The 21218-nt window shown below is 35.3% G+C and overlaps 1 protein-coding gene across 2 annotated transcripts in view; it reads right to left on the bottom strand.

Moving 5' to 3' along the window:
- Positions 1 to 12393, bottom strand: part of LOC120346948 (nipped-B-like protein B) — a 38743-nt gene extending 26350 nt beyond the window's left edge. The window contains exons 1-13 of one of the 2 annotated variants that reach the window (XM_039416745.2): positions 12126 to 12393; positions 11333 to 11501; positions 10848 to 10956; positions 10190 to 10269; positions 9482 to 9558; positions 8875 to 8948; positions 8613 to 8686; positions 7443 to 8145; positions 6935 to 6992; positions 2986 to 3183; positions 2202 to 2344; positions 1542 to 1653; positions 677 to 865 (exon numbers count right to left, since the gene is read on the bottom strand). In XM_039416745.2, the coding sequence (XP_039272679.2) occupies positions 677 to 865; positions 1542 to 1653; positions 2202 to 2344; positions 2986 to 3183; positions 6935 to 6992; positions 7443 to 8145; positions 8613 to 8686; positions 8875 to 8948; positions 9482 to 9558; positions 10190 to 10269; positions 10848 to 10956; positions 11333 to 11501; positions 12126 to 12255 (2116 nt within the window). In that variant the 5' untranslated portion in view covers positions 12256 to 12393. Of the gene's footprint in view, positions 1 to 676; positions 866 to 1541; positions 1654 to 2201; positions 2345 to 2985; positions 3184 to 4951; positions 5159 to 6934; positions 6993 to 7442; positions 8146 to 8612; positions 8687 to 8874; positions 8949 to 9481; positions 9559 to 10189; positions 10270 to 10847; positions 10957 to 11332; positions 11502 to 12125 lie in introns of those variants that run through there. The other variant, XM_078117656.1, reaches the window with a different exon arrangement.
- Positions 12394 to 21218: the final 8825 nt, after the last annotated feature.

Raw genomic sequence — 21218 nt, 5'->3', positions numbered from 1 at the left:
TGAATAATTGTACAGAAATTATTCAGATGGTTTTATGTTTATATTCAGGGCTGACAGTACGTGTGGAATTACAAAATTTTAATTTGCGGACGATTTGTTGTTTCTCCCATCTCTTCAACGATCATTTTCATGCATGAAAAGTATAGCCTAATTTCAGCAAGAACAAGTGGGCCGGATAAAACACTAAAGTGGGCCGGATCCGGCCCGCGGGCCGTAATTTGCCCACTCCTGTTCTAGAGAATGAAGCGCGTACGGCCATATTACCCATAACAGTCCCAGTTGGAATAGCTTATTACACCCAAAAATGTTCAGCCAATAAATACAATTATCTGTCAACGGTTTAGTGTATGCTAAAATTGATTTGTGGGCCGCACAGAATGTGTGCGTGCCAGCAATTGGATCACCCTGAGATAAATGATTAATCGTTGTTTTTCTGTTTTCTATAAATCTTGGGAAAAGGAATAAAGCTTTTTAGTGTCCCTGTGAGACTTCAAAATGATCACAATTTTGGTTTTGTTCTGAGCAAAATGTGTGAAATAAGTATAAAAACCCATTCGAAATTATTTCTGAAATCAAAAATTTAAAATGTTATTAAATATAACCAATCCATAAATAATTGATTGATCTTGAATATCACCAAAACATAATTGAACTATATTTAAAAAAAATCATGAACCTCCTTCCTGCATCAATCTCATTTCTGCCAATCTTCTTCTTTCCTTTTTCTTTCTTGAATCTTTGTGAGAAATTTTTCTAGCAGGAGAGGATGATTCATCCCTCCATTCATCACCTTCGTCATCACTATGAAGTGTTATCAAAGACTTCGAAGTTGGATCGGAAGAATCCGTACGCTTTCTCTTTTTGCCTTGGAATAAAGAATATGAACTTATTAAACAGAAAAAGAAATATTAGAAAAGATAATATTCCAAAAACATTTTTCTAACTGAGATCAGTAGTAGTTTTTTTTTAAACAAAATAGACCAATAAATAAATCCTCCTAATAAAATAAATTATAATAAACCAATCATATAATTCCCTATTAATAGTGCAAATCTCTGAAAGATACTTTTCTTTTGTAAGGTGTGGAAGACTTCAATATAATACCCTAACTTTCAGCTAATAAGTCAATTTCATGGACTGATTTCTGATTTTGACTTATTGGGTGGCTCAGCTTAATTTATTTGTTCTGGGGTCAGTTTATTATTGGCTTCGAAATAAAAAAAACGATGGAAAAGAGAGACAATTTCTGGAATATTTGAATCTAGAACATCTACACTGTGATTATTATATTTGATGTTGCCGCATTTGCGTGTGCATCATGAGCAAATCATGTGCAGTAAATCATGACAACAAGGCGCTTTGGTGCATTTATCGTAAAACTTAATATGAGAAAGAGAGCGAGCGCATCCGCAGGTAACTACAGAAAAAATTAGCAAAATGTTGATAAACATAGAACGCACATTGGTGTTTAAATGACGAACAGAGAAAAAAAATAACACCATTTTTCTGCCGAGTCGGCTTCTTAGCCGAGAATATTATACCTGATGAACCGGATCCCAACAATCTCTGCTGTCTTTTCAGTTTGATTCTGTCAGCCATGGAATGATAAGCTGTGAATTGTCCATCCAATGTGAAGTGTTGTTTGTCAGCATCCTGTGATGAAATTTAAATAGTATGGTCAGAATTATTGTTGGTTGGGGTTACAGTTATACCTTGGCTATCACATATAGAGCTTCTACAATTGACAGTTTCATATAACCAAGAAGTTTACAAAACTCCATGAAAGTTGGTTAGCATGTATTGAAAATAATGCAGCAAGATTGATTGTCTGCGAAACTTATACCAGTATACATGTTGGCGCACCGTGATAAGCATTACCAAAATGTTTGCCATCGGCCATCGACTCTTCTATTACCCTTCTATTACCCTGCGAGGGTTCGGGGGTTGAAATCCTGTGGGGGAAAATTATCTGTGAAAAGATTGCTGTACTCCTCACCATCGTAAGGAGATTCATGAAAGTGTTGGTCACTTATGGCTTCCTCCACCATCAAGTCCCAAGTAAATACCCATACCATAGGCTGATGACCGGAAAAGATGCTATGGTACGCCATGTGATTTAGCCATCTTATCAGCTTTCCTCTCTCTGGTATGAATATGAGAACCCTATCCTATCCCAAATTTCATTCAAATTTTCAACTTACAAAATTATTAGAATACTGAAATGATAATGGTTCAAGCATGACTCGAGGTGATCCAATACTCTCTGATGAATTCTTCCTGTCTTTTTTCCTCGGATCTGCTTGGAATGGTTTTGGAGGCGGCTTTCTCTCCCGGAATTTTCGACCTAAAATATTGAACATGATTTAACAAGCTCCATATTTCTATCAAATAGACACAAATTATACAAAACTAAAATTACACAATTAAATGGAATTTAAATGTCTCTTTGAATCTTTCCTATATCAAATCTAAAACAACTGTATCCAAGTAAAAATATTAATGAATGAAAATCAAAATTGGAAAAAAATATGTCCATAATATTCAATTATACAAGAATAGAAATCTACAGTTTAAAACGAGTGGTTCTCAACCTTTTTTAGCATCAGAGACAACAACGCAAATTAAAATAGCAAAAAAACTCAGGATGTATTTTATAATAACAACATTCAAAACTCAGGGTAAAAACCAATCAAACACTAAACTTGACATTGGCTTTGACTTTAGAGTCTGACAAAGCGAGTCGCAACCTTAATGGATGCATTCTCCAGCAATGTACAATCAATTCAACTACTGCACTCCAGTCATTCAATTTCAAGTCATTAATTAATTTTCAATGAAAAATTTTCACTGAAAATGATTAATTTTTAAATGAAAGCCACAGAAAGAATAATTGAAAGCCGCAGGAAGAATAGGTGACTCTGAGAGCCGTGGTTGAGAAGCACTGGTCTAAAACTAATAGAAATTTTTTTTCCTTATAATACCAACCTGTGTTATCCAAAGGATCGATGACCAAAGCATCATATAATTTTCCATTTTGAGGCCACTTGGCAATCACCATCATTCCAGATTTTAATTCATCAAAACTTGATACTTCAGAATCATCCGGATACATGACATCTGATAATTTATGAATATCTGCTTCTTCTTGATCAGCAATGAATTTGACTCGAATATGTTTAGAACCTAGAAAATAAAATAAAAAAGATAAATATAACTTGAATTATATGAACGTGTATATGTGAAATATTTAAAATTGTCCATTCAAATTCACATATCTACATTACTCAACTCAGCACACAGGGGTTGCCAAAACAAAATAATTTACTATTTCAAATACACTCAGAAATAATAATTTGTAGAGATTGATTTTTGCAGTACAAAAAAGTTGAGACAGACGTTGTTTTGACAACTCATTTCAAAAGTCTAAAAAATATTTAGAAATCTATTCTATAACTTTTTAAACCAGTGGTTCTTAAACTTTTTCGGGCGCGACCCAAATCTGAGTTTTATGAATACTCGCGACCCAATCCTAAATAACGCAAAATGTGTTTTTAATGTTAGTACAGTTTGACTCAAATACAGACAACTATTTATTAGAAACAGTCCATTGACTCAGTGAGATTGATGAAACTGAAATTTCCTTTTCATTATATCTTCAATACACAGCTCTATTTTACTTAACGCATTACGCAAGTTGTCACGGGTATCGAGGCGATTGCGAGCTTAGTTTTGATAACCGTCAGTGCCAAATATGATATCCTCGCTCGCACAAGTGCCTTGTCGCGAATTGTAGAAGAAAAGGCGTCCGCTGTCCGTCGCAAACACGACATCCTAGCTGGCCTTCGGTATCTCTCGCAATATACAACTTTCTACTCATCAAATGTGCACACACTGCTTCGTTCGCGGTAAATGGTGCCTCGAGATGAAGTCACATTTTCTCTAGATATTGAATAATCTAATGTCGAGAAGCGAGCCTTTTCATTGCGTCGTCTATTACAATTTACATTACCAAAAAGACGCCCATTTTTGGTTATTTTAATCCACTAAGACGACATTCCACGCGGTCAACCTCACGACAAGCGACGCGCATGGTTACCGATACCATAAAAATAATACACGTCACTGGCATATCAGAATTGTGATGTAACAATGAGCTCAAGACAGTTCTTTCCGTGAATGAAATTTTATATTTCATTATTTTTAAATACCAGAGTTTAGAAGCTAAATTGAAACATTGGGAAAGCTGAAAATTCTTCCTTCTCCTCTTAGATTGCCCTTGCATTGACGACCTTGTCGCGACCCATTTTTAAACCTTCCGCGACCCATGTTTGGGTCGCGACCCATACTTTAAGAACCACTGTTTTAAACGCAAGCATAATGGCCAACAATTACTATATGCTCCATTTTGACACTGCCAAACTTATCTATCATAGACTAGGCCAGGTCCTTACACGAAAAAAATAAAATTAAATTTTGTGATCATTAATGTGTACTTTATGCCTTTAAAGGTTTGCAAACATGTAAGCCAAAGGAATAACGCCACTGAACACTAGTACGACACAGCGCAACTGTTAGACTAGACCAGGGGTCAGCAAAACTTTGTGGCTCGCGGGCCAAGATTAAGAGTTGCAAGTCTTGGTGAGAGCACATATTTTTAGAAAGCTGAAAATCGAACGGATGGTCGATGAATCACAATTTTTTCACGCAGATCAGAACTAGAAATTTTAATTTTTAAACAACGCGCGAAGATTACAACTCAACTCAGTCGTCTTAATAAAAAAAAATTCACAAATGACATTTAATATGACACTTGTTGCTGCATCACACTTGATAGCTTTTCGGCATCAGGCGGCACACTGGATAAAGCCAAGATCGGCGAGGTGAAGCGTCGCAGGCTGTATCGGGCTCACGTAGGTTGCTGACTCCTGGACTAGGCCTGATTTTTGCTTACTGACAACTTGAATAACCACTGCTTCATACTGCTCTCTGACGATGTACATAGTCTTGTCATAGTTTCCTTTGTCAGACATCCTTATTATCCTTGAACATCTATTCCATGTCTTATCTCATATGGATCATGTATAAATAACCATTCTAATACTGTTTATCAATAAATAATCTATAGAATATACATAACATATATCTGACAAATGATAAAAAGATATATCATTGATAAATTGACAAAATCTTATCCCTAGTAATTCTTACTCTCCTGCAATACCTGATATATTTACCTGTATTACTACATATTCAAAGTTAGATATTGCATAGTTAAATAATTCACAGAAAAAACTACAAAATACAGAAATTGTAAACTTTTAACTCCATTTTACTAAAATTAACTGAAAAGATTTGCAAGCTTTTTTGAAATTTCATAAAATGCTGTCTTCCTTTTTAAATATTCTATCTAGCTTCATTGTGCTGCAATAATAAAACATCTACCTGCAAAACATCAACAGCAAGGTAATTAGTGCAAAGTGCTAATCAACAAATTCAAAACGAGAATATCGGTCGGAGACCGAAGATTTATCGATCGAATCTGCGGTTTCGATTCATGACTCTATAGTGACACCGCGTGTTCCATCACTAATTAATTAATAACTCGCTAATTATATGACATAATTCATCCAAAATCAATAGGCTTCTGGTCCGAGATATGAATGCACATGCAAAATTTGGAGCAGATTCAACCACGCCTTCGTGAGATATCGCGTGCATCTAACAGACAAACAGACAATATTCTATCTAGCTTCATTGTGCTGCAATAATAAAACATCTACTTGCAAAACATCAACAGCAAGGTAATTAGTGCAAAGTGCTAATCAACAAATTCAAAACGAGAATATCGGTCGGAGACCGAAGACTTATCGATCGAAACTGCGGTTTCGGTTCATGACCTTATAGTGACACCGTGTGTCCCATCACTAATTAATTAATAACTCGCTAATTATACGACATAATTCATCCAAAATCAATAGGCTTCTGTTCCGAGATATGATGAATGCACATGCAAAATTTGGAGCAGATTCAACCACGCCTTCGTGAGATATCGCGTGCATCCAACAAACAAACAGACAATATTCCATCTAGCTTCATTGTGCTGCAATAATAAAACATCTACCTGCACAACATCAACAGCAAGGTAATTAGTGCAAAGTGCTAATCAACAAATTCAAAACGAGAATATCAGTCAGAGACCAAAGACTTATCGATCGAAACTGCGGTTTCGATTCATGACTCTATAGTGACACCGCGTGTCCCATCACTAATTAATTAATAACTCGCTAATTATACGACATAATTCATCCAAAATCAATAAGTTTCTGGTCCGAGATATGATGAATGCACATGCAAAATGTGGAGCAGATTCAACCACACCTTCGTGAGATATCGCGTGCATCTAACATACAAACAGACAAATACCTATCAACATACTTACCGATCTAAAGATCGATAAGTAATAATTCAAATAAAAAAAACATCCATTCATATCTATATTACAGAATGGATAAACTATTTCCATAAATGGGTGAGACCTCTAATATAAAGGATTCTAATTTGTTTTTTCATTAATATATTCTACAAGCATCTCCCTCACTTTAACCTACTAAACAGCCATGACGTCTTCTGTTAAAAATTACCCTCATGCTCTTGTCGTTATACATTTGATTAATTTCTGAAAATCTAATCAGATCCTGTAATTACCATAATGAATTAAAGCATTCCTATAACACTACTAACATACAATATCATACTTGGTGCAATATCATAACAACCAATAAATAAGCATCTGAATCAAGGGTCGGCAACCTTTTGTTACTCGCGGGCCAAAATTAAGGGTTGCAAGTCATCAGTGAAGCGTCATGCGGGCCGTAGGTTGCCGACCCCTGATCTAAATCTTTCGGTGGAGAATAAAGCACAAGTAGTTACTTACCCTTTTTCCTAGGCTTAGATGAAGGAGTTTTACCAGATGATTCACTATTGCTTCGATTCTACAAAATGGAATAAAGTATACAATAATAATGTGAGCTTCAGGTCATTAGGAAGCTTTACTTAAATCGAAGTCTTGATCCTTCTATTAGAAGTATAAAGTGCAATGATAGTTGGGTGATTTGTATTACCATATATCCTCGAATATACGCGTATGTCTATTTTCCCATACATGTGCCGAATATCATCACTTCAAATAAGTAAAAAGTATAAAATATTTTCAAAATAATATGATTTGAAAAGTAACACAAACAAAATTATGAAAAATACAGAAAATATTTCCGTCTTTGTATATTTGATTCGACTATAACAGCACAGATGTTTTACATTTTCTAATAATGGTCAATACCACTTACCACGAAAGTTTCTACTTTGAAAAATTAATTTTTATGTTGCTATATTACATAAACATGTTAACCATGATCACCACATTAATATAAAACAATACAAACCTGTCTCTGCTTATGCTGACTAAGAGAAACTGGTGATGGTGAGAAATTGGATGCCATATTGGCAAGTTGTTCTGGAGTGATATTCTTTGCGTGCGGCGATGCATAAGGTGGAGGTGGAGGCATAGGTTGACGCTGATGTGAATGAGGAGTACCTGCTCGAGTGTTGACATTCAAGTCTGTATTAGCAAAAGATGGAGGCCGTGCAAACGGCAGGTAAGAATCTGTTGATCGAGCGGCTGGAGGACTTGAAAAAGGCAGTGCAACATTGGGATATTGTGGTGGCGTTGTATTATTATGTGAAGAATGTTGGCTCATGGCATTAGAACTTGAATTGTTTGATAATGGAGGTCTGTATGAAGGTGCTGGTGCTAATCTTGTTTGGTTGATCATAGGAGCACCTGATCTTTGTAGAGTGTCATTTGAACTTTGAACTTGAGGTTGTTGTTGATTATTCAAACTTTCTGGTGTCTTGTTGGAATCAGCAACTTCGAAAGCAGGAAAATCAGAATTTGTACCAGGTTCTGTTTTTATCCTTGATAATTTAAGTTTGAGTGATCCTGGTGATGATAAACCAGGTTGTTTTGAAGGACTACTAACAATATCATAGCAAACATCGTTCGTTGTTAAATCAATACTTCCATTAGAGGATTTCATCTCCGATGATTTTGGCTGTTCCTTGTCTTTATTATTCTTCTTTTTCTTCCTAATATAAAAAAGAATTTAAGTTGTATTGAAACAATTCACATACCGGTAAACAGAGGAGCTGTGTAGAAATATAATCAACAATTATAAGATAATGTGAAATTGACAATAAGTATTAATATACAAGCCTAAATATTTTTGTCATCTGATCCTTTAAAAGCAAATGACAGTATTACACAACAAGGCGCTCCAAGAACAACAAGAAGTGTGTGCACCAATATAGAGGTAACTAATTTTGTTCGCCTACTTTACAACAAGTTGTGTAAAGCGACTGAAACCTTTGGGCAGGGGGTATATTCACTTGGCTAACACAGACAGTCCGTGACTCGTAATAGAAATAAAGTGAAGAAAACCTCTCCCTAACCTGGTTCACACACTACGGGAGTACTCACAGGCTACAATAATAATGTTTTTGAGGATGGACAGCTACTGAAAACTGACTACTGAAAAACAATGTAGTTTTCTCACCGTATTTTTAAACAGATCTTGGGATTTTCTTCTTGCACTTGATTAGATGGATTCTCAACAGTAAATTCATTTTTCTGCAAAAAATGTTCCAAATATCGAGGTCCAATATAAACTGACTGCCATATTGATAAGAAATAGAATAAACTTCATAATAAAATGAAGTCCTACAAGTATTTAAAATAAGAGGAACAAATTGTATAAAAAAATGCTTTATATTATACTGAAAATTTAAAAATAGATGCAAACTATAAAATGAACTTACAGAGGATGAAGGTGTATCTCGATTCTCAGAGCATGTGGAATGAGGAATTTGAGACCTGTTGACCTGATTGGGATCTAAATAGCACATTTAAAGCAAATAAAAATACAACAAATACAAGTGGTATACCATAATAGATAAGAGTCTCAATGAGGACAAACCGTTAATATCAAGGAAAGATAAAATTACACCTGTTGAAAAAACTACCGGTAAGTTAATTCAACAATGTTTCTCAAGTTGGTGGACAGTTTTGCTAGGAAAATTTAAAAAGTGTAAAAATGAAATGATCTTTCGACAAGAATATAGCAAGCAATGTCCAAGCAGCAAAAGATAAAATAGATATGCAGAAATTTCTGGGGTAATCCACGTGCCCTTACCATCTCGAATAACGGTAAAAAATCACTGATCAAATACATATGGGTAACACAATAATTAAATATCTATCTCCTACTAATTTTTTCAAGATATTGACAGTCAATTATATACAATACCTAGGCTCAGCAAAAGAAAGGGTCTATTATGAAACAATTTTTTTTAAATATTGACAGTCATTATATACCTAGGATCAGCAGAAAAAAGGGTCTATTCTGAAACAATTATTAATTCTGACCTGTTTTGAACTGTGATGAGGAAATTTCAGAAGCACATTCAGCTGGACTTGCTTGATACATAGGCAAACCTGTGTAACTGAAAACAGAAATTATTCAAAACTTTTTTTAAACTTGAACAATGATTCAGAGTACTAGTAGTTAGAAAATTGGATTTAACTAATTTACATCAAAAATAAATCAAATTTATTTCGACTTTTCATCAAAGCGGATGGAAAAAAAATCCAAACATTATACAATATAAAAAAACAGAAAAATTCGAACATTTCTGTGTATTACAATGAAAGCTATAAATAAACAATATAAATACCATTACAATAATTATTAAACTTGAAAACACTGTTATAATTCGCTCAATCCCAAGAACTTCAAAAAATCCAATCAAAATTATATCCTAGCTAGCATATATGCACTAAACATATATATATATATATGTATGTATACATGTACAAAACAAAACGAATTCTCAGATTCATGACAAGCAATTTTTATAGTGCTAGAAAATTTTATAAAGGCTATATCATTTCAACATAAGTATGATTGTGGATTCGTGGACAAAAAAAATGGGAAAAAAAGTAAATTGTAGTGGACGTAAATTGTAGGTGAAACATAACAAAATAAAAATTTTGTGTGAAATAGATATAATGAATTATTTGCATCAATTCCCAGAGTTATAAACTGGTAATATTATGGGTCATACGCACTCATACCTTATTGCAGGGCTCTGTGGAGTAGCAGCTTGTGCAGGACTGCTATGCTTGATATTTCCTCCAACATCATTCACAAAAGTCTGAAAAAAAACAGAGCATTGCAAATTTCACAAAGTCAATGTTGAAAAGGCAAAAAAGTACAGTTATCGGTATATACTGTATATTCATCCATGCCTTTTATTGATAAAAAGTATACAAAAAAGGGACAATCGAAGCATTTTTCTTGAGTAAGATGTAGGGTATGGAATTTGAACTTGGATCTGGGACACCATCATATTTAAGTTCAATAAAGCTCCAGCCACTAGGCCTTTCATTACTAGATATAAAAACACCAGGTAGTTGAGGAGCCAAAAAAGTATACCTACTAACAATTTAACCTTATCACTACATGTCAATGAAAGTCCTTTCTGTGGTGATTCCCGGTAATTAATAAGGAATAAATGACATAAATATTTGAATTTGCAAATTTGTAATTTTGCAAATTTGTAAAACAATGGTGACTCCTTTATATGGAATATTGTTGGAACAAAATCCACAGCCTGGGTGATGGAATAGCAACTGAGTTTCGATAAGGCATTTTTATGATGCTGAGTCAACAGAGCTAATTAGGTATGATCTAAAAATCTTGCTAGGGACATTCATGCAAAAAGAAGTTTACCCGTCTTCTATAAAAAACATCTGGTTTCTTGGTTAAGATGGCTTGCAACAAAGGTGGTACATTAAGGCCATCTAAGCAATCAGTATCTTGAGATGGATCTTTTAGAATTCTATAAAAAAAAAGTACAAGATGAACAACTTGAAAATTATGCAAAAAAACGGTTGACTAAAAAATGTTACAGAGTATATTGAAATATTATTATTTGACAATCGAAATGAATAACCTTCATAAAAATCATGATTTTATAAGAAAAAAATAAGCTTCTGCAGAGAAAAAGAGTAACTACAGTAAATTCAATATTTCAAATTTTAAAAAATTGTTACCTGTTTACCTAGCAGAAATTCTCTGACTAATGGAACTATTACAATTCTCATGTTATCATGACTATATAAACAAATATAATTATATGAGACTTCATTTATTTTCATATTGACACAGCAAATTGTAGAGGTGACCAAACATTTGAAACAATTACGTCAACTTACATGTCTTCTGTATTTGTCTGTGAAAGTGCATCTATGACGTTTGAAACATTGTTTTTGTCTGTGTTATTTATCAGTCTCTTGATTCCGGGCATAGGAATAGTCGAATAAGCAAACAGAGGGTATTCCAGAGAATCTGGATGTGGACCAGGCAGTGGCAACTCATGTAGAACTGAAATTTAATTGAAATTAATACTAGGAAGATAACAAAAAAACTATTTCGAAATGGCAAGATTTGAATTAACTATTATTAATGAGCCCAAATGAAAAACAGGAATTCATTATCCATTATTTATCCATGCCACAGATGCCTAGTTAACATAAATCTATAAAAGCATTGAATTTATCAAGTCAGGCACAGTTCTCTAATTCCAAGATGTCCTGACATTTGATTCAATCAGAAAAAAAAACATTTGTCTCTGAAATGAGGGCATCTGGCACTACGGGAATTGCGTCAGATTGCGCCATGCTTATCTCGGAAATAATCTAAATTAATTGGGGTGGCACAAGACCAAAATTGCGTTTTTCGCTGAGAACTCTTGAATGCTATGGTACATTTTTTTTCTTCCAGTAAATCGCATTATTTTTTCCGAGCAATCTAATGTCAATATTTCTAGTTTGCACTTTCTTTAGTTTATTGTGCAAAAAGCTGTTTAGCCGATTTATACCAATGCGGAGTCCCAAACTGTCACGTAACAGAGGGATTTGTACTCACTATTATAATCGATGTCATTCAATGTGGGGGCTTTTCATGGAATGGGATAGTTGTGCCGTACTGCACATAGAAACAACTCACCATCTGTCAAACTTGTGATTCCTGCCAATGTCATCAACGGTATTTTTGGAATTTCCATGTTTGGATTTAAGTTGTTAGGATTCATACTCATAGCGGTGTTTCCGAGTACATAAGTTTCTTTGAGAAGCATTCATATATGTGAAGGTATTTTATCCCAATGTGAAAATGAAAATATATGGAAATCTGCTATATTCCTCTCATGTTTTAACTGAAACCCGATACAGAGATATAAGCTACCCTAAACAAAGCACTTTCCTGCAATTTATCATAAAATGCAAGAAATTCAAATTAAAAACTATTTTATTCTTGAACATTGCAACCAAATCGTGCCATGAACGAACCACGGTATCTCTTACCATGGTTTTATGGCGCTCTTCAGTAATCAGTATTATATTCACAGGTATATTCACAAAGTCATCTGCCAGATTTTAGTTTAGCACACAGAATTATACCTACTTAAACCTGAAACCTAACCCCAAACACATCAAAACTGTATCCATAGGGAAAATGTGAAAAATTTTACCCGCCATTAGTTTTCAATTTGCTGCCGTGGTACCGGCATCAAGACCTTGGTTTGTGGCAGCTAAAAAGTCAGTCGCCGTGGTTTGGCCATAGCGGCCATGGTTTTGAAATCCCGCCATGGTTTTGCGGCAGCTTCAGACGCCACAAAATACTTAAAACTGCACTTGCAGACTTGCAAATTGTTGCATAACTCAGTAACTGGACAATTTAGGTCAGGGTCGTCCAACCCGTGGCCCGCCGAGGAGTTTTGAGTGGCCCGCGCTGTATTTTCGGAATTAATAAAAATAAAATGAGTAAAACTTTGATTTTTCGCATGATAATTAATATAAATTTTTGATACAAACAATTTGTTCATTTTCCTGAAATGCGCTCTGCTAGCCCTTTCAAACGAGCCATGAGTGCCATTTGGAATCGAAACCAACTGGGAGATATCGATACAGAAATAGTCGCTTATACACTTGGCCAGAATGGCAGTTTCAATGACCTCATTATTTGGCAGCACTTGTACAAGCAAGTTTTTTCACAGATGAACCATGTCAAATCCCCTGTGAGATCACTAATTTCTGACAGTCATATTGAAAATTCGCTTCGCATTGCCACATCGTCCATTTCAGCGAATATTGACAAACTTGTTAGGGAAAAAAGTGCCAAACTAGTAAGTAAAAGTAAGTAAAAAAACTTTGTTGACTTTACTGTATCTTCTTTTTTTATTATTCTTATTATTGAGAAAGTTTGGTGCGAGGATTTTGTTTGTTTTTTCATTAACTTTCAGTCAGTGTAGCAAAACTAGAACATAATTACTATGTTAAGTTGTCCCGCGTAATTATTAGTGAACAAAATGCTGAAATGTGGCCCGTCGGCCAAAAAGGTTGGCCGACCCTGATCTAGGTCCTCACTCAATTATTATTCATGCTAAGTCACTAGTTATTTGTTAGCTTGGTATCTTCTGCACAAAAACTTTTTACATGGCTATACTTTGCAAAAATGATTCATGCAACAATGTAGTTTTGTGAAAACGTATTTTGAATAAAATAACATTTTAGCAAAAATACATTCTCACGAAATCTCATTTCGCAAAAATCTCATTACACATATCATTGTTTTTCGTTATATCTACAGTCAGACAGTTCTTGTTGCTACTTTTAACCTCTGATTTTATGTAGGCCTACTGGTGCATGCAAGAATTACCGGTACCATTTTACTCTTAAGTCACCAGCAATTAAATTTAGGAAAAATTCAGTAAATTTTTATTTGAAAAATAGAGATTTTGAGTCGACGGACAAGTAGATCAAAATGTACAATATCTATACTACTGTACTAGTAAGAAACAACATAAGAAAAACAATGCCCTTTATATTTATATCATTTAAGATATGATTAACATGAAGATACTGTGATTTATGTAATTTTCCACATAAAATTGCCCCAAATCCAGCAATCTGCCAATTTCAGAATTTAGAATGTAGGCTACGGTATTCGTTATTTCATATCCCAAAATATTTTCACGAAATGTATTCGAAAGAGTAAAATATTTGGTTTTGATCATTTCAGTTTACCAGTCTGGATTTCATGGCCTTTTTGAACGAGAAATCGGGCGTGCAATCAGAAATTCCCGCGTGCAAATAAGAATTCCTGGCGTGCAATTATAGCTCACGACGTGCAAAACAACTGCACTCGCGTGCAACTGACTTTGACATCAGATACCTCTCAATACATCCGCGTAAAATTACCAGTATCGGATAAAAAATACGTTGAATCAGAGAAAAAATGGACGTTTGACCTTTGACCCCAAACATTATTTCTACAGTTTGTCGCTAATTTTGAGAGTGTTTCTGCGACTTTGGATACCGGTACTGTTCAGTACATCCGCGTAAAATTATTGGATGAAAAATACGTTGAACCAGAGCAAAATGGACATACATTGTCATTAATTTTGGTAGTGTTTTTACGTAGGATTAATGGATAAAAAATACGTCAAATTAGAGCAAAATGGACGTTTGACCTTTGACCCCAAACATTATTTTCATACTTTGTCACTAATTTTGGGAGTGTTTGAGCAACTTTAGATACCGGTACTGTTCAGTACATTCGTGTAAAATTATTGTATGAAAAATACGCCGAATCAGAGCCGTACTTGGCCATTGGTGCGGAGGCGATCTTTTCGTCCATAACTATTCTCACGGGATTCCTATTTCCTATCATTCAACACGATATGGACCTTTCCCCGAGCATCGACTTCCTTGTTTACTTCGTGACATTTGCCAATCAGCAAGATGCAAAAAAGGACGTAACAATGAGAGGAATTTTTCGCGGGTCAAAGGTTGGGGAAAGGTCCATGGTCTTTTTGCTTCGCAATATTTCGATCAGACCAAATCTTGCAAGCTGGTATTTGTCGACAATTGTGGAGGTATAATATTTTGGCATCTTTATATTACTGGATTATTGATTTTAAAACCATTTAAACCGATTTACATTGGTGAGCAATTGCAAATTTTCGGCGTGCAAAATTGATTTCGCTCGCGTGCATTTTTGCGGAGCGCTAGCGCCCTCGGGCGTGCACCTGCCATGGAATCCAGTCTGGTCAGTTTATATAGCCTGCGGTATGGTACCGGTACCGGTACTTCAAAAGTAAAGATCACAGCTAAACCACTAAACACCTTTCTCAAATATTCTGCATTAGACTAATAAATTCAATTCCTATGAACTTCAGATAAATTCGATCGAGATTTTTTATGAACATGTTCATGTTAGACATGACCTAATTCAGAATTTTGAAAAACTGGGGGGACGTTCCGAAAAATAGGCAAAACTCTGAAACTCAGAAATTGTGATGCCGATACCGGTACACTCTGACACTGATAATAACAGATCACAAGATATCGCACAGCAAATACAGGAACATACCGGTACCGTATGCTTGCAGCACTGCACAGATCGCATGGGCAAACACATAGCAAGTCGTTCCTTATTAAACAACAGGTTCGAATTCGCTGATGACAAAACTTTGGACAAGCTAAGGAGGGAACGGTAATCTACCTCCATCTACCGATCGATTACCAACCACACAAATTTCCCTTTGTTTGAAAATTACGTCACACGTAACGTCAGTACGTGAAAAATGGTTGCGCTCTCAGCAAAGTGCCATAACCTAAATTCCTTTAGTCGCACAGATAGAGCTATGAAACATTGGACTTAATCGCATGAAATCCCCAGGCAATATGGAAATGAGGGATGAAAACGCGATTCATAAGGAGCTGAAGAGTTTATTTCGAATCCAGCTTACCGTATTTGCTCGTTTAATAGCCCGGGCGCTTATTTTTTTAAACATACTCACTAACCGGGCCCTTATTCAAACCGGCCCTTATTCAAGTAGGGGCGCATGTTATTTTTAAAGTAAAATTACACACAAAAATACCGGTATAGATAAGATCGATCGTTACAATAATTAATACCGTATATTGTCATTTCCAGTTCTCAAGTATGATTTAAACGAAAATAATGAAAATTTTGACTTTTTCTACGCACCGCAGGTACAAATCCGCAAAAAAAAAAATTTACACTGGGTGGGTATTCAAGCACCGGCCCTTATTTATTTTCATGTCCTGTTCACACGGGCGGCTATTCATTCGGGCCCTTAATCAAGACCGGGCGTTAAAAGCATTTACGGTATTTGCAATACACGAGCGGTGTGGCGCATCGTAACCAAAAAGAATACGCTTGCCACCTACAGCACCTGAGAATACCATGCGTGGGTTCTCGGGTTCGAATCCTGATTTCCTCTACTACCGTGCATGCAATTTTGTGCATTTGAAAACAAAACAACTGGCTAACTAATCCCATACCCGACATTGACTGAATATCGGACGAGAGGCTGGGGTTTGCCAAATGATTATGCTGTCCAATCGGCTTTCTACCGTAGCTCCGGGAAGAGTGTGTGAATCCTTAATATGTGCCTTACCCTAACGCGGTAGACTTCAGACTGTACCTGAGTAGGTGATATATGGGGAAATTGATAATTTATCAAGTTAATTTTCTTTATGTCTCAATAAAATAAATTGTTCCAATGGCTGACGTCCGTTTTCAAATTGAAAAATCGTCAATGCTAAGAAAGTCAACTATTTAATGGGTATGCCCTTCTCCTAGCACCCTTCTTATGCTTTCCAATGTTATAGAAAACTATTATGCCAGGTTTTAAATGATTTAAAATTTTAATTTCTAGTGCAATCTGCATCCCTAACTCAAACTGAATAATTACTAATTTTTATTATCTTATCCTTCCAAATAGGCTAGGCCTACAACAAACAATGCAGCTAGATCCTTTACGACACTGGCAGCCAAAACATTAGGTGTTAAAATAGCGAATGAAAATCTTGTAAACTCGTCAAATTCCTGCTTCTGGTCGATAGTATTCGGGTATTATCTCTCTGGATAGACAACAATTCAGGACTGTTCTTCTAACGTCTTCCATCCAAGACATTATAGTAGAGGGAAGATCACATCTAATTCTCGATAGAGTGTCGGGTGCGGTATTTTTTATACCTGGTTTACATGCAATATCGAAATAGCAACCGGATAGTTCAATTCGCCATCTGATTCTGATTTCTCCAATTCTGAAATGTTTGACAATGGACAAGCATGCAATAAAGTTGATATTTTGCTAGTAATCAATTGTCAAACGTTTCTCTCAATTCAAACAACAACGACTAGACCTTTCCGCGGAGGAAGGCATTTATTTATAATTCTTTCTTGTTGAAGTCTTGCTTCAAATGATTATCTATCTTCATGTGAATATCTTAAGCAGTTAAGTTCTGAAAGTTGCAGTCTTTGTCCAATTCTAGCGACAGTGTATATTATTTATTGTAAGCAGCAATGGCGCCAAAAGCTATTTTGTCGATATCGGTAGTTCGGTACGCTATAAAACCTTATGGCACATTTCCGTATTTTTATTTCGAATCTATTATTGTTTATTATTGTAAGTTGTAAAGTTTATTCCTTCAAAAGTTGTTTCTTTATTTATATTTTCTGCTGTAATTCAACATCTAGGTGTCGCTGACTGAATGGCTCTTTTGGGTCTTTTCGACCCCTCATCAACTGCTAAAAATCAATGTTTTTTGTTTTATTTCACGTGTATCATTGCTTTATATTGATTCTTGCCTGATGGAAATAAATATCTGAATCTGTATTGGTTGAAAATAGACGGATATTTCCGATATATCCAGCTCTTTGATCTTATCTAGATTTTTTTGAGGTGTAAGTTTGGAATACAGATATATATTGGCACTTATTTTATTCGCGAATGAAACATGTGTACATGCAAAATATACTTTGTGGTTATACTCGTGGCAGTTAGTATGATGAGTGCTTGCTCCGAAACAAATGAGCTTGTATTTCACCACGTATAGTAACCGACCAGGTTTTAATCGATCATCGCGATTCCTAGCATCTGCGTACAGCAAAACTGCTATCAGTCGGGGGGCCGATTTTTGCATACGTACAAGTAAACAAAAAATAAGCAATAACGTCGTTTTAATTTGGGTCAGTTATGCAAATGTCGAAGTTCCAGATAGAGTATGGCCCACAAAGAATTATAGTCGTCCCCAAGTACGAATTGAGAAGATTATTAAAATTGAAATTCAGCTCAAAAAACAATTTATGAATTGAGCAAAAATATATATAGTAGTCTACACCAGTTGTTCCGTTGGAAATATATACCCATATTCATTTGCACCAGTACATATTTGTCTGTTCACACAAATAGTCGCATCTTTATTAAACACAAACAAATACACACACACACACATATATATATGTGATAAAATGCTTACGAATTGAAAGTATAAAATTCGCTGCGGTCGCCACGTTTTTAAAGTCACCAATTGTAATAGTCTTATTCCCCATTATCTTCACGGTCGTTTTCTTTCAACGAAATAGCTCAAACGTAGTAGGCTACAACCATAAATCTCCCCCGCCGTGGTGTTTGGATATGTATATGTGTTTTGTCAGAGTCAACTTATTAAATTTCCGGAACGTGCTGCGACAATGAGTGATAATATTATTTAAACGCAGTTAAAAGAGAAAAATAGAGAACGAGAAACCCAGAATTTATAGTTTCCGTCACGGTTGCATCTACCATTGCGAAATATTGTATAGAGCAGGGGTGCACAACTCAAATGAGGTAACGTGCCAAAATTTCTAAAATTGTTCTCGTCGCATGCCACATAATACCAAACTAGAAAAGATTGGAACCATAGTGGTGTGAGGATGCGCCAAAAACAGAATCCGAATCCGTCCGAAAATAATTTTCATCATTTCAGAATTCGTCCAAATCCGGATTCCCCGAAAGAAAAGAAAAAATCCTGCTCCTTTTCAAGTAGATATCTCAAAGCCTCATCGAATTCTCCAAAGAATAATAACATTCTGCATAATATTCCATTTGTACACATAAATTCAAATTCTCTGTAAAAAGGGAATTCGGTAAAAAGATGATACCCAGAGAACGAAAGAAAAGCTTTTGTGGCAATAAAGCAATTTAATGGTAAAGAATTACAGTGCTGCTGACAGTAATATTTATCCTATTACAATTAAACCATGTTATGTAGTCATATTTAGTTGCATGGAAGATGAGAAGTATTCTGGGGGGTAACAGATGGCATTACAATAATATATAGAATATTCTTATAAATAAATAGAAAATAAATTCTCTGTGAAAAAGGGAATCGGGTAAAAAGATGATACCGAGAACGAAAGGCAAGCTTCTGTGGCAATATAAAGCAATTTAAGGGTAAAGAAATACAGTACAGATGGCAGTAATATTTCTCCTATTACAATTAAATCATGTTGTGCAGTCATAGTTTTTGTATTGGCATTGCTCTCCTAAGATGATATTATCCAAGCTGATATTAAACTGATTACAGAATCGCTAGGCTTAGGGCGCGTCATTACTGCTGTTCTTCCATGAAATTAAGCACATTTGCAGTTAATTCGGGAGATGGACTTTCTACAATGCTAACTTCTTGGTCATAACGTCGCAACAAAAATATTATAACAGGATCATGAATTACAGTCGACGGTCAACTGTTAGAAAAGTTGTTAAATTTACTTGTCTTACAAATAAAATGAATATTTACCCTAAATTTCCTCGTGTTTTCATTTTGTTTGTCCAAAAATATACAAGATTTTATTATTTAATAACAAGAAATAATAATTAATAGGAACGAATCTTTTCATTTTCAATTTATCTTTCAATTTGCGTTTGTCGAAGCCGGGAACTTCGCTATCAATCGCATCATCTGACGTCAACTCGAATAAACTAAAATACACGACTGCGAAGTATATAATCAATTCTTAATCGCCTAAACATTGTAAATAATTAATTGAACGAGACGTTGAAAAACCAATCGGGCTGGAGAGGACAAGCCCTAATATTGAAGGGATGAATGTAGTAAAAGGGCTTGAGATTGACACCGCGCACAATATTGATGTGATGCCGGTACAAATACGTTTCACCGATGTTCGACTTCTTTGTTGATTACCCGGCTAATGTCTAATCAGCAAGTAATCAACAGTGGCATACGATTGAAATTTTAGCAGCGGATCAGACACCTCTTACTCAGACTTAGTCGTCTTGAGTGCTATTTGTTATTTTTTGATCATGTTCACAAAATGTGAGTGAATCGAACAACCCAGCCATCATTTTGTCCTCGGAAGTTTTTTAATTCGGTCGCAGCAATCAAAAAATGAGGTGTGTCAAGCTTTTTAATCTAACTGTGACACTTTTCGTGGCAGCCTTTGGAACATTTTGAGGCAAAATGGTGATTTTGAAGATGTAAACCAGTCCGCAAGCGCAAACTTTCGAAATACTGTCTGAAAACGAATGAAAAATTCCGCAATGGTGATTTAGATTAATAACTTTCTAAAGTCGAGGATCGGGTAAACATCTATAATGATTATTAATGCTTACAATATTTCATATCCGAGAAGGAACTTTTTATAAATTGTTTTGGTAATTCATATTATTCTAGTATCACTTGTTATAGATTGCTTGGCATATATGTTTCATTTTGATACAGTCTGGTATATTCTATCGCTACACAACGATGACTAAGCAATTTATTGAGATTAGTGGTAAAAGCTAAGCCAAGCATATCTGATGGGAAAACGAGGGGTTCCCCGTAGCGTTCGCTGCATGACTAAGCATTTTGTAATAAAGCACATTTACTGTTCAAAAAAAACCGTCGCGCGTTTGAGCTCTGTCGCCTAAGGCTGACTGTGTGAATCGAGCAAAATATTTTTGAATTTTACTGCCTGACGCTACTATGCGTGGCTGTAACGTTTTTCTTGAAGTTCATGTCAAGCGATTGTCATAAGTCATCAACTTTTATGCAATAAGTCACAAATTAACATCGTGATCACAAATACTCAAGTAAATCGGTTATTTCTCCATGAGAACTATACACAGAAAAGCCTTCTTAAGCGGCTCATTAACATCTTACACGAATAAACTATATACATGCAATGGCAAGCCCATGAGACAAGATTTAGCGAGTTTGATTTCATCTGCCAGAGAAGGGG

This window comes from Styela clava, chromosome 11, assembly GCF_964204865.1.
Source record: "Styela clava chromosome 11, kaStyClav1.hap1.2, whole genome shotgun sequence".
Taxonomy (NCBI): Eukaryota; Metazoa; Chordata; class Ascidiacea; order Stolidobranchia; family Styelidae; genus Styela; species Styela clava.
This window is presented reverse-complemented; position numbering and strand designations above follow the sequence as displayed.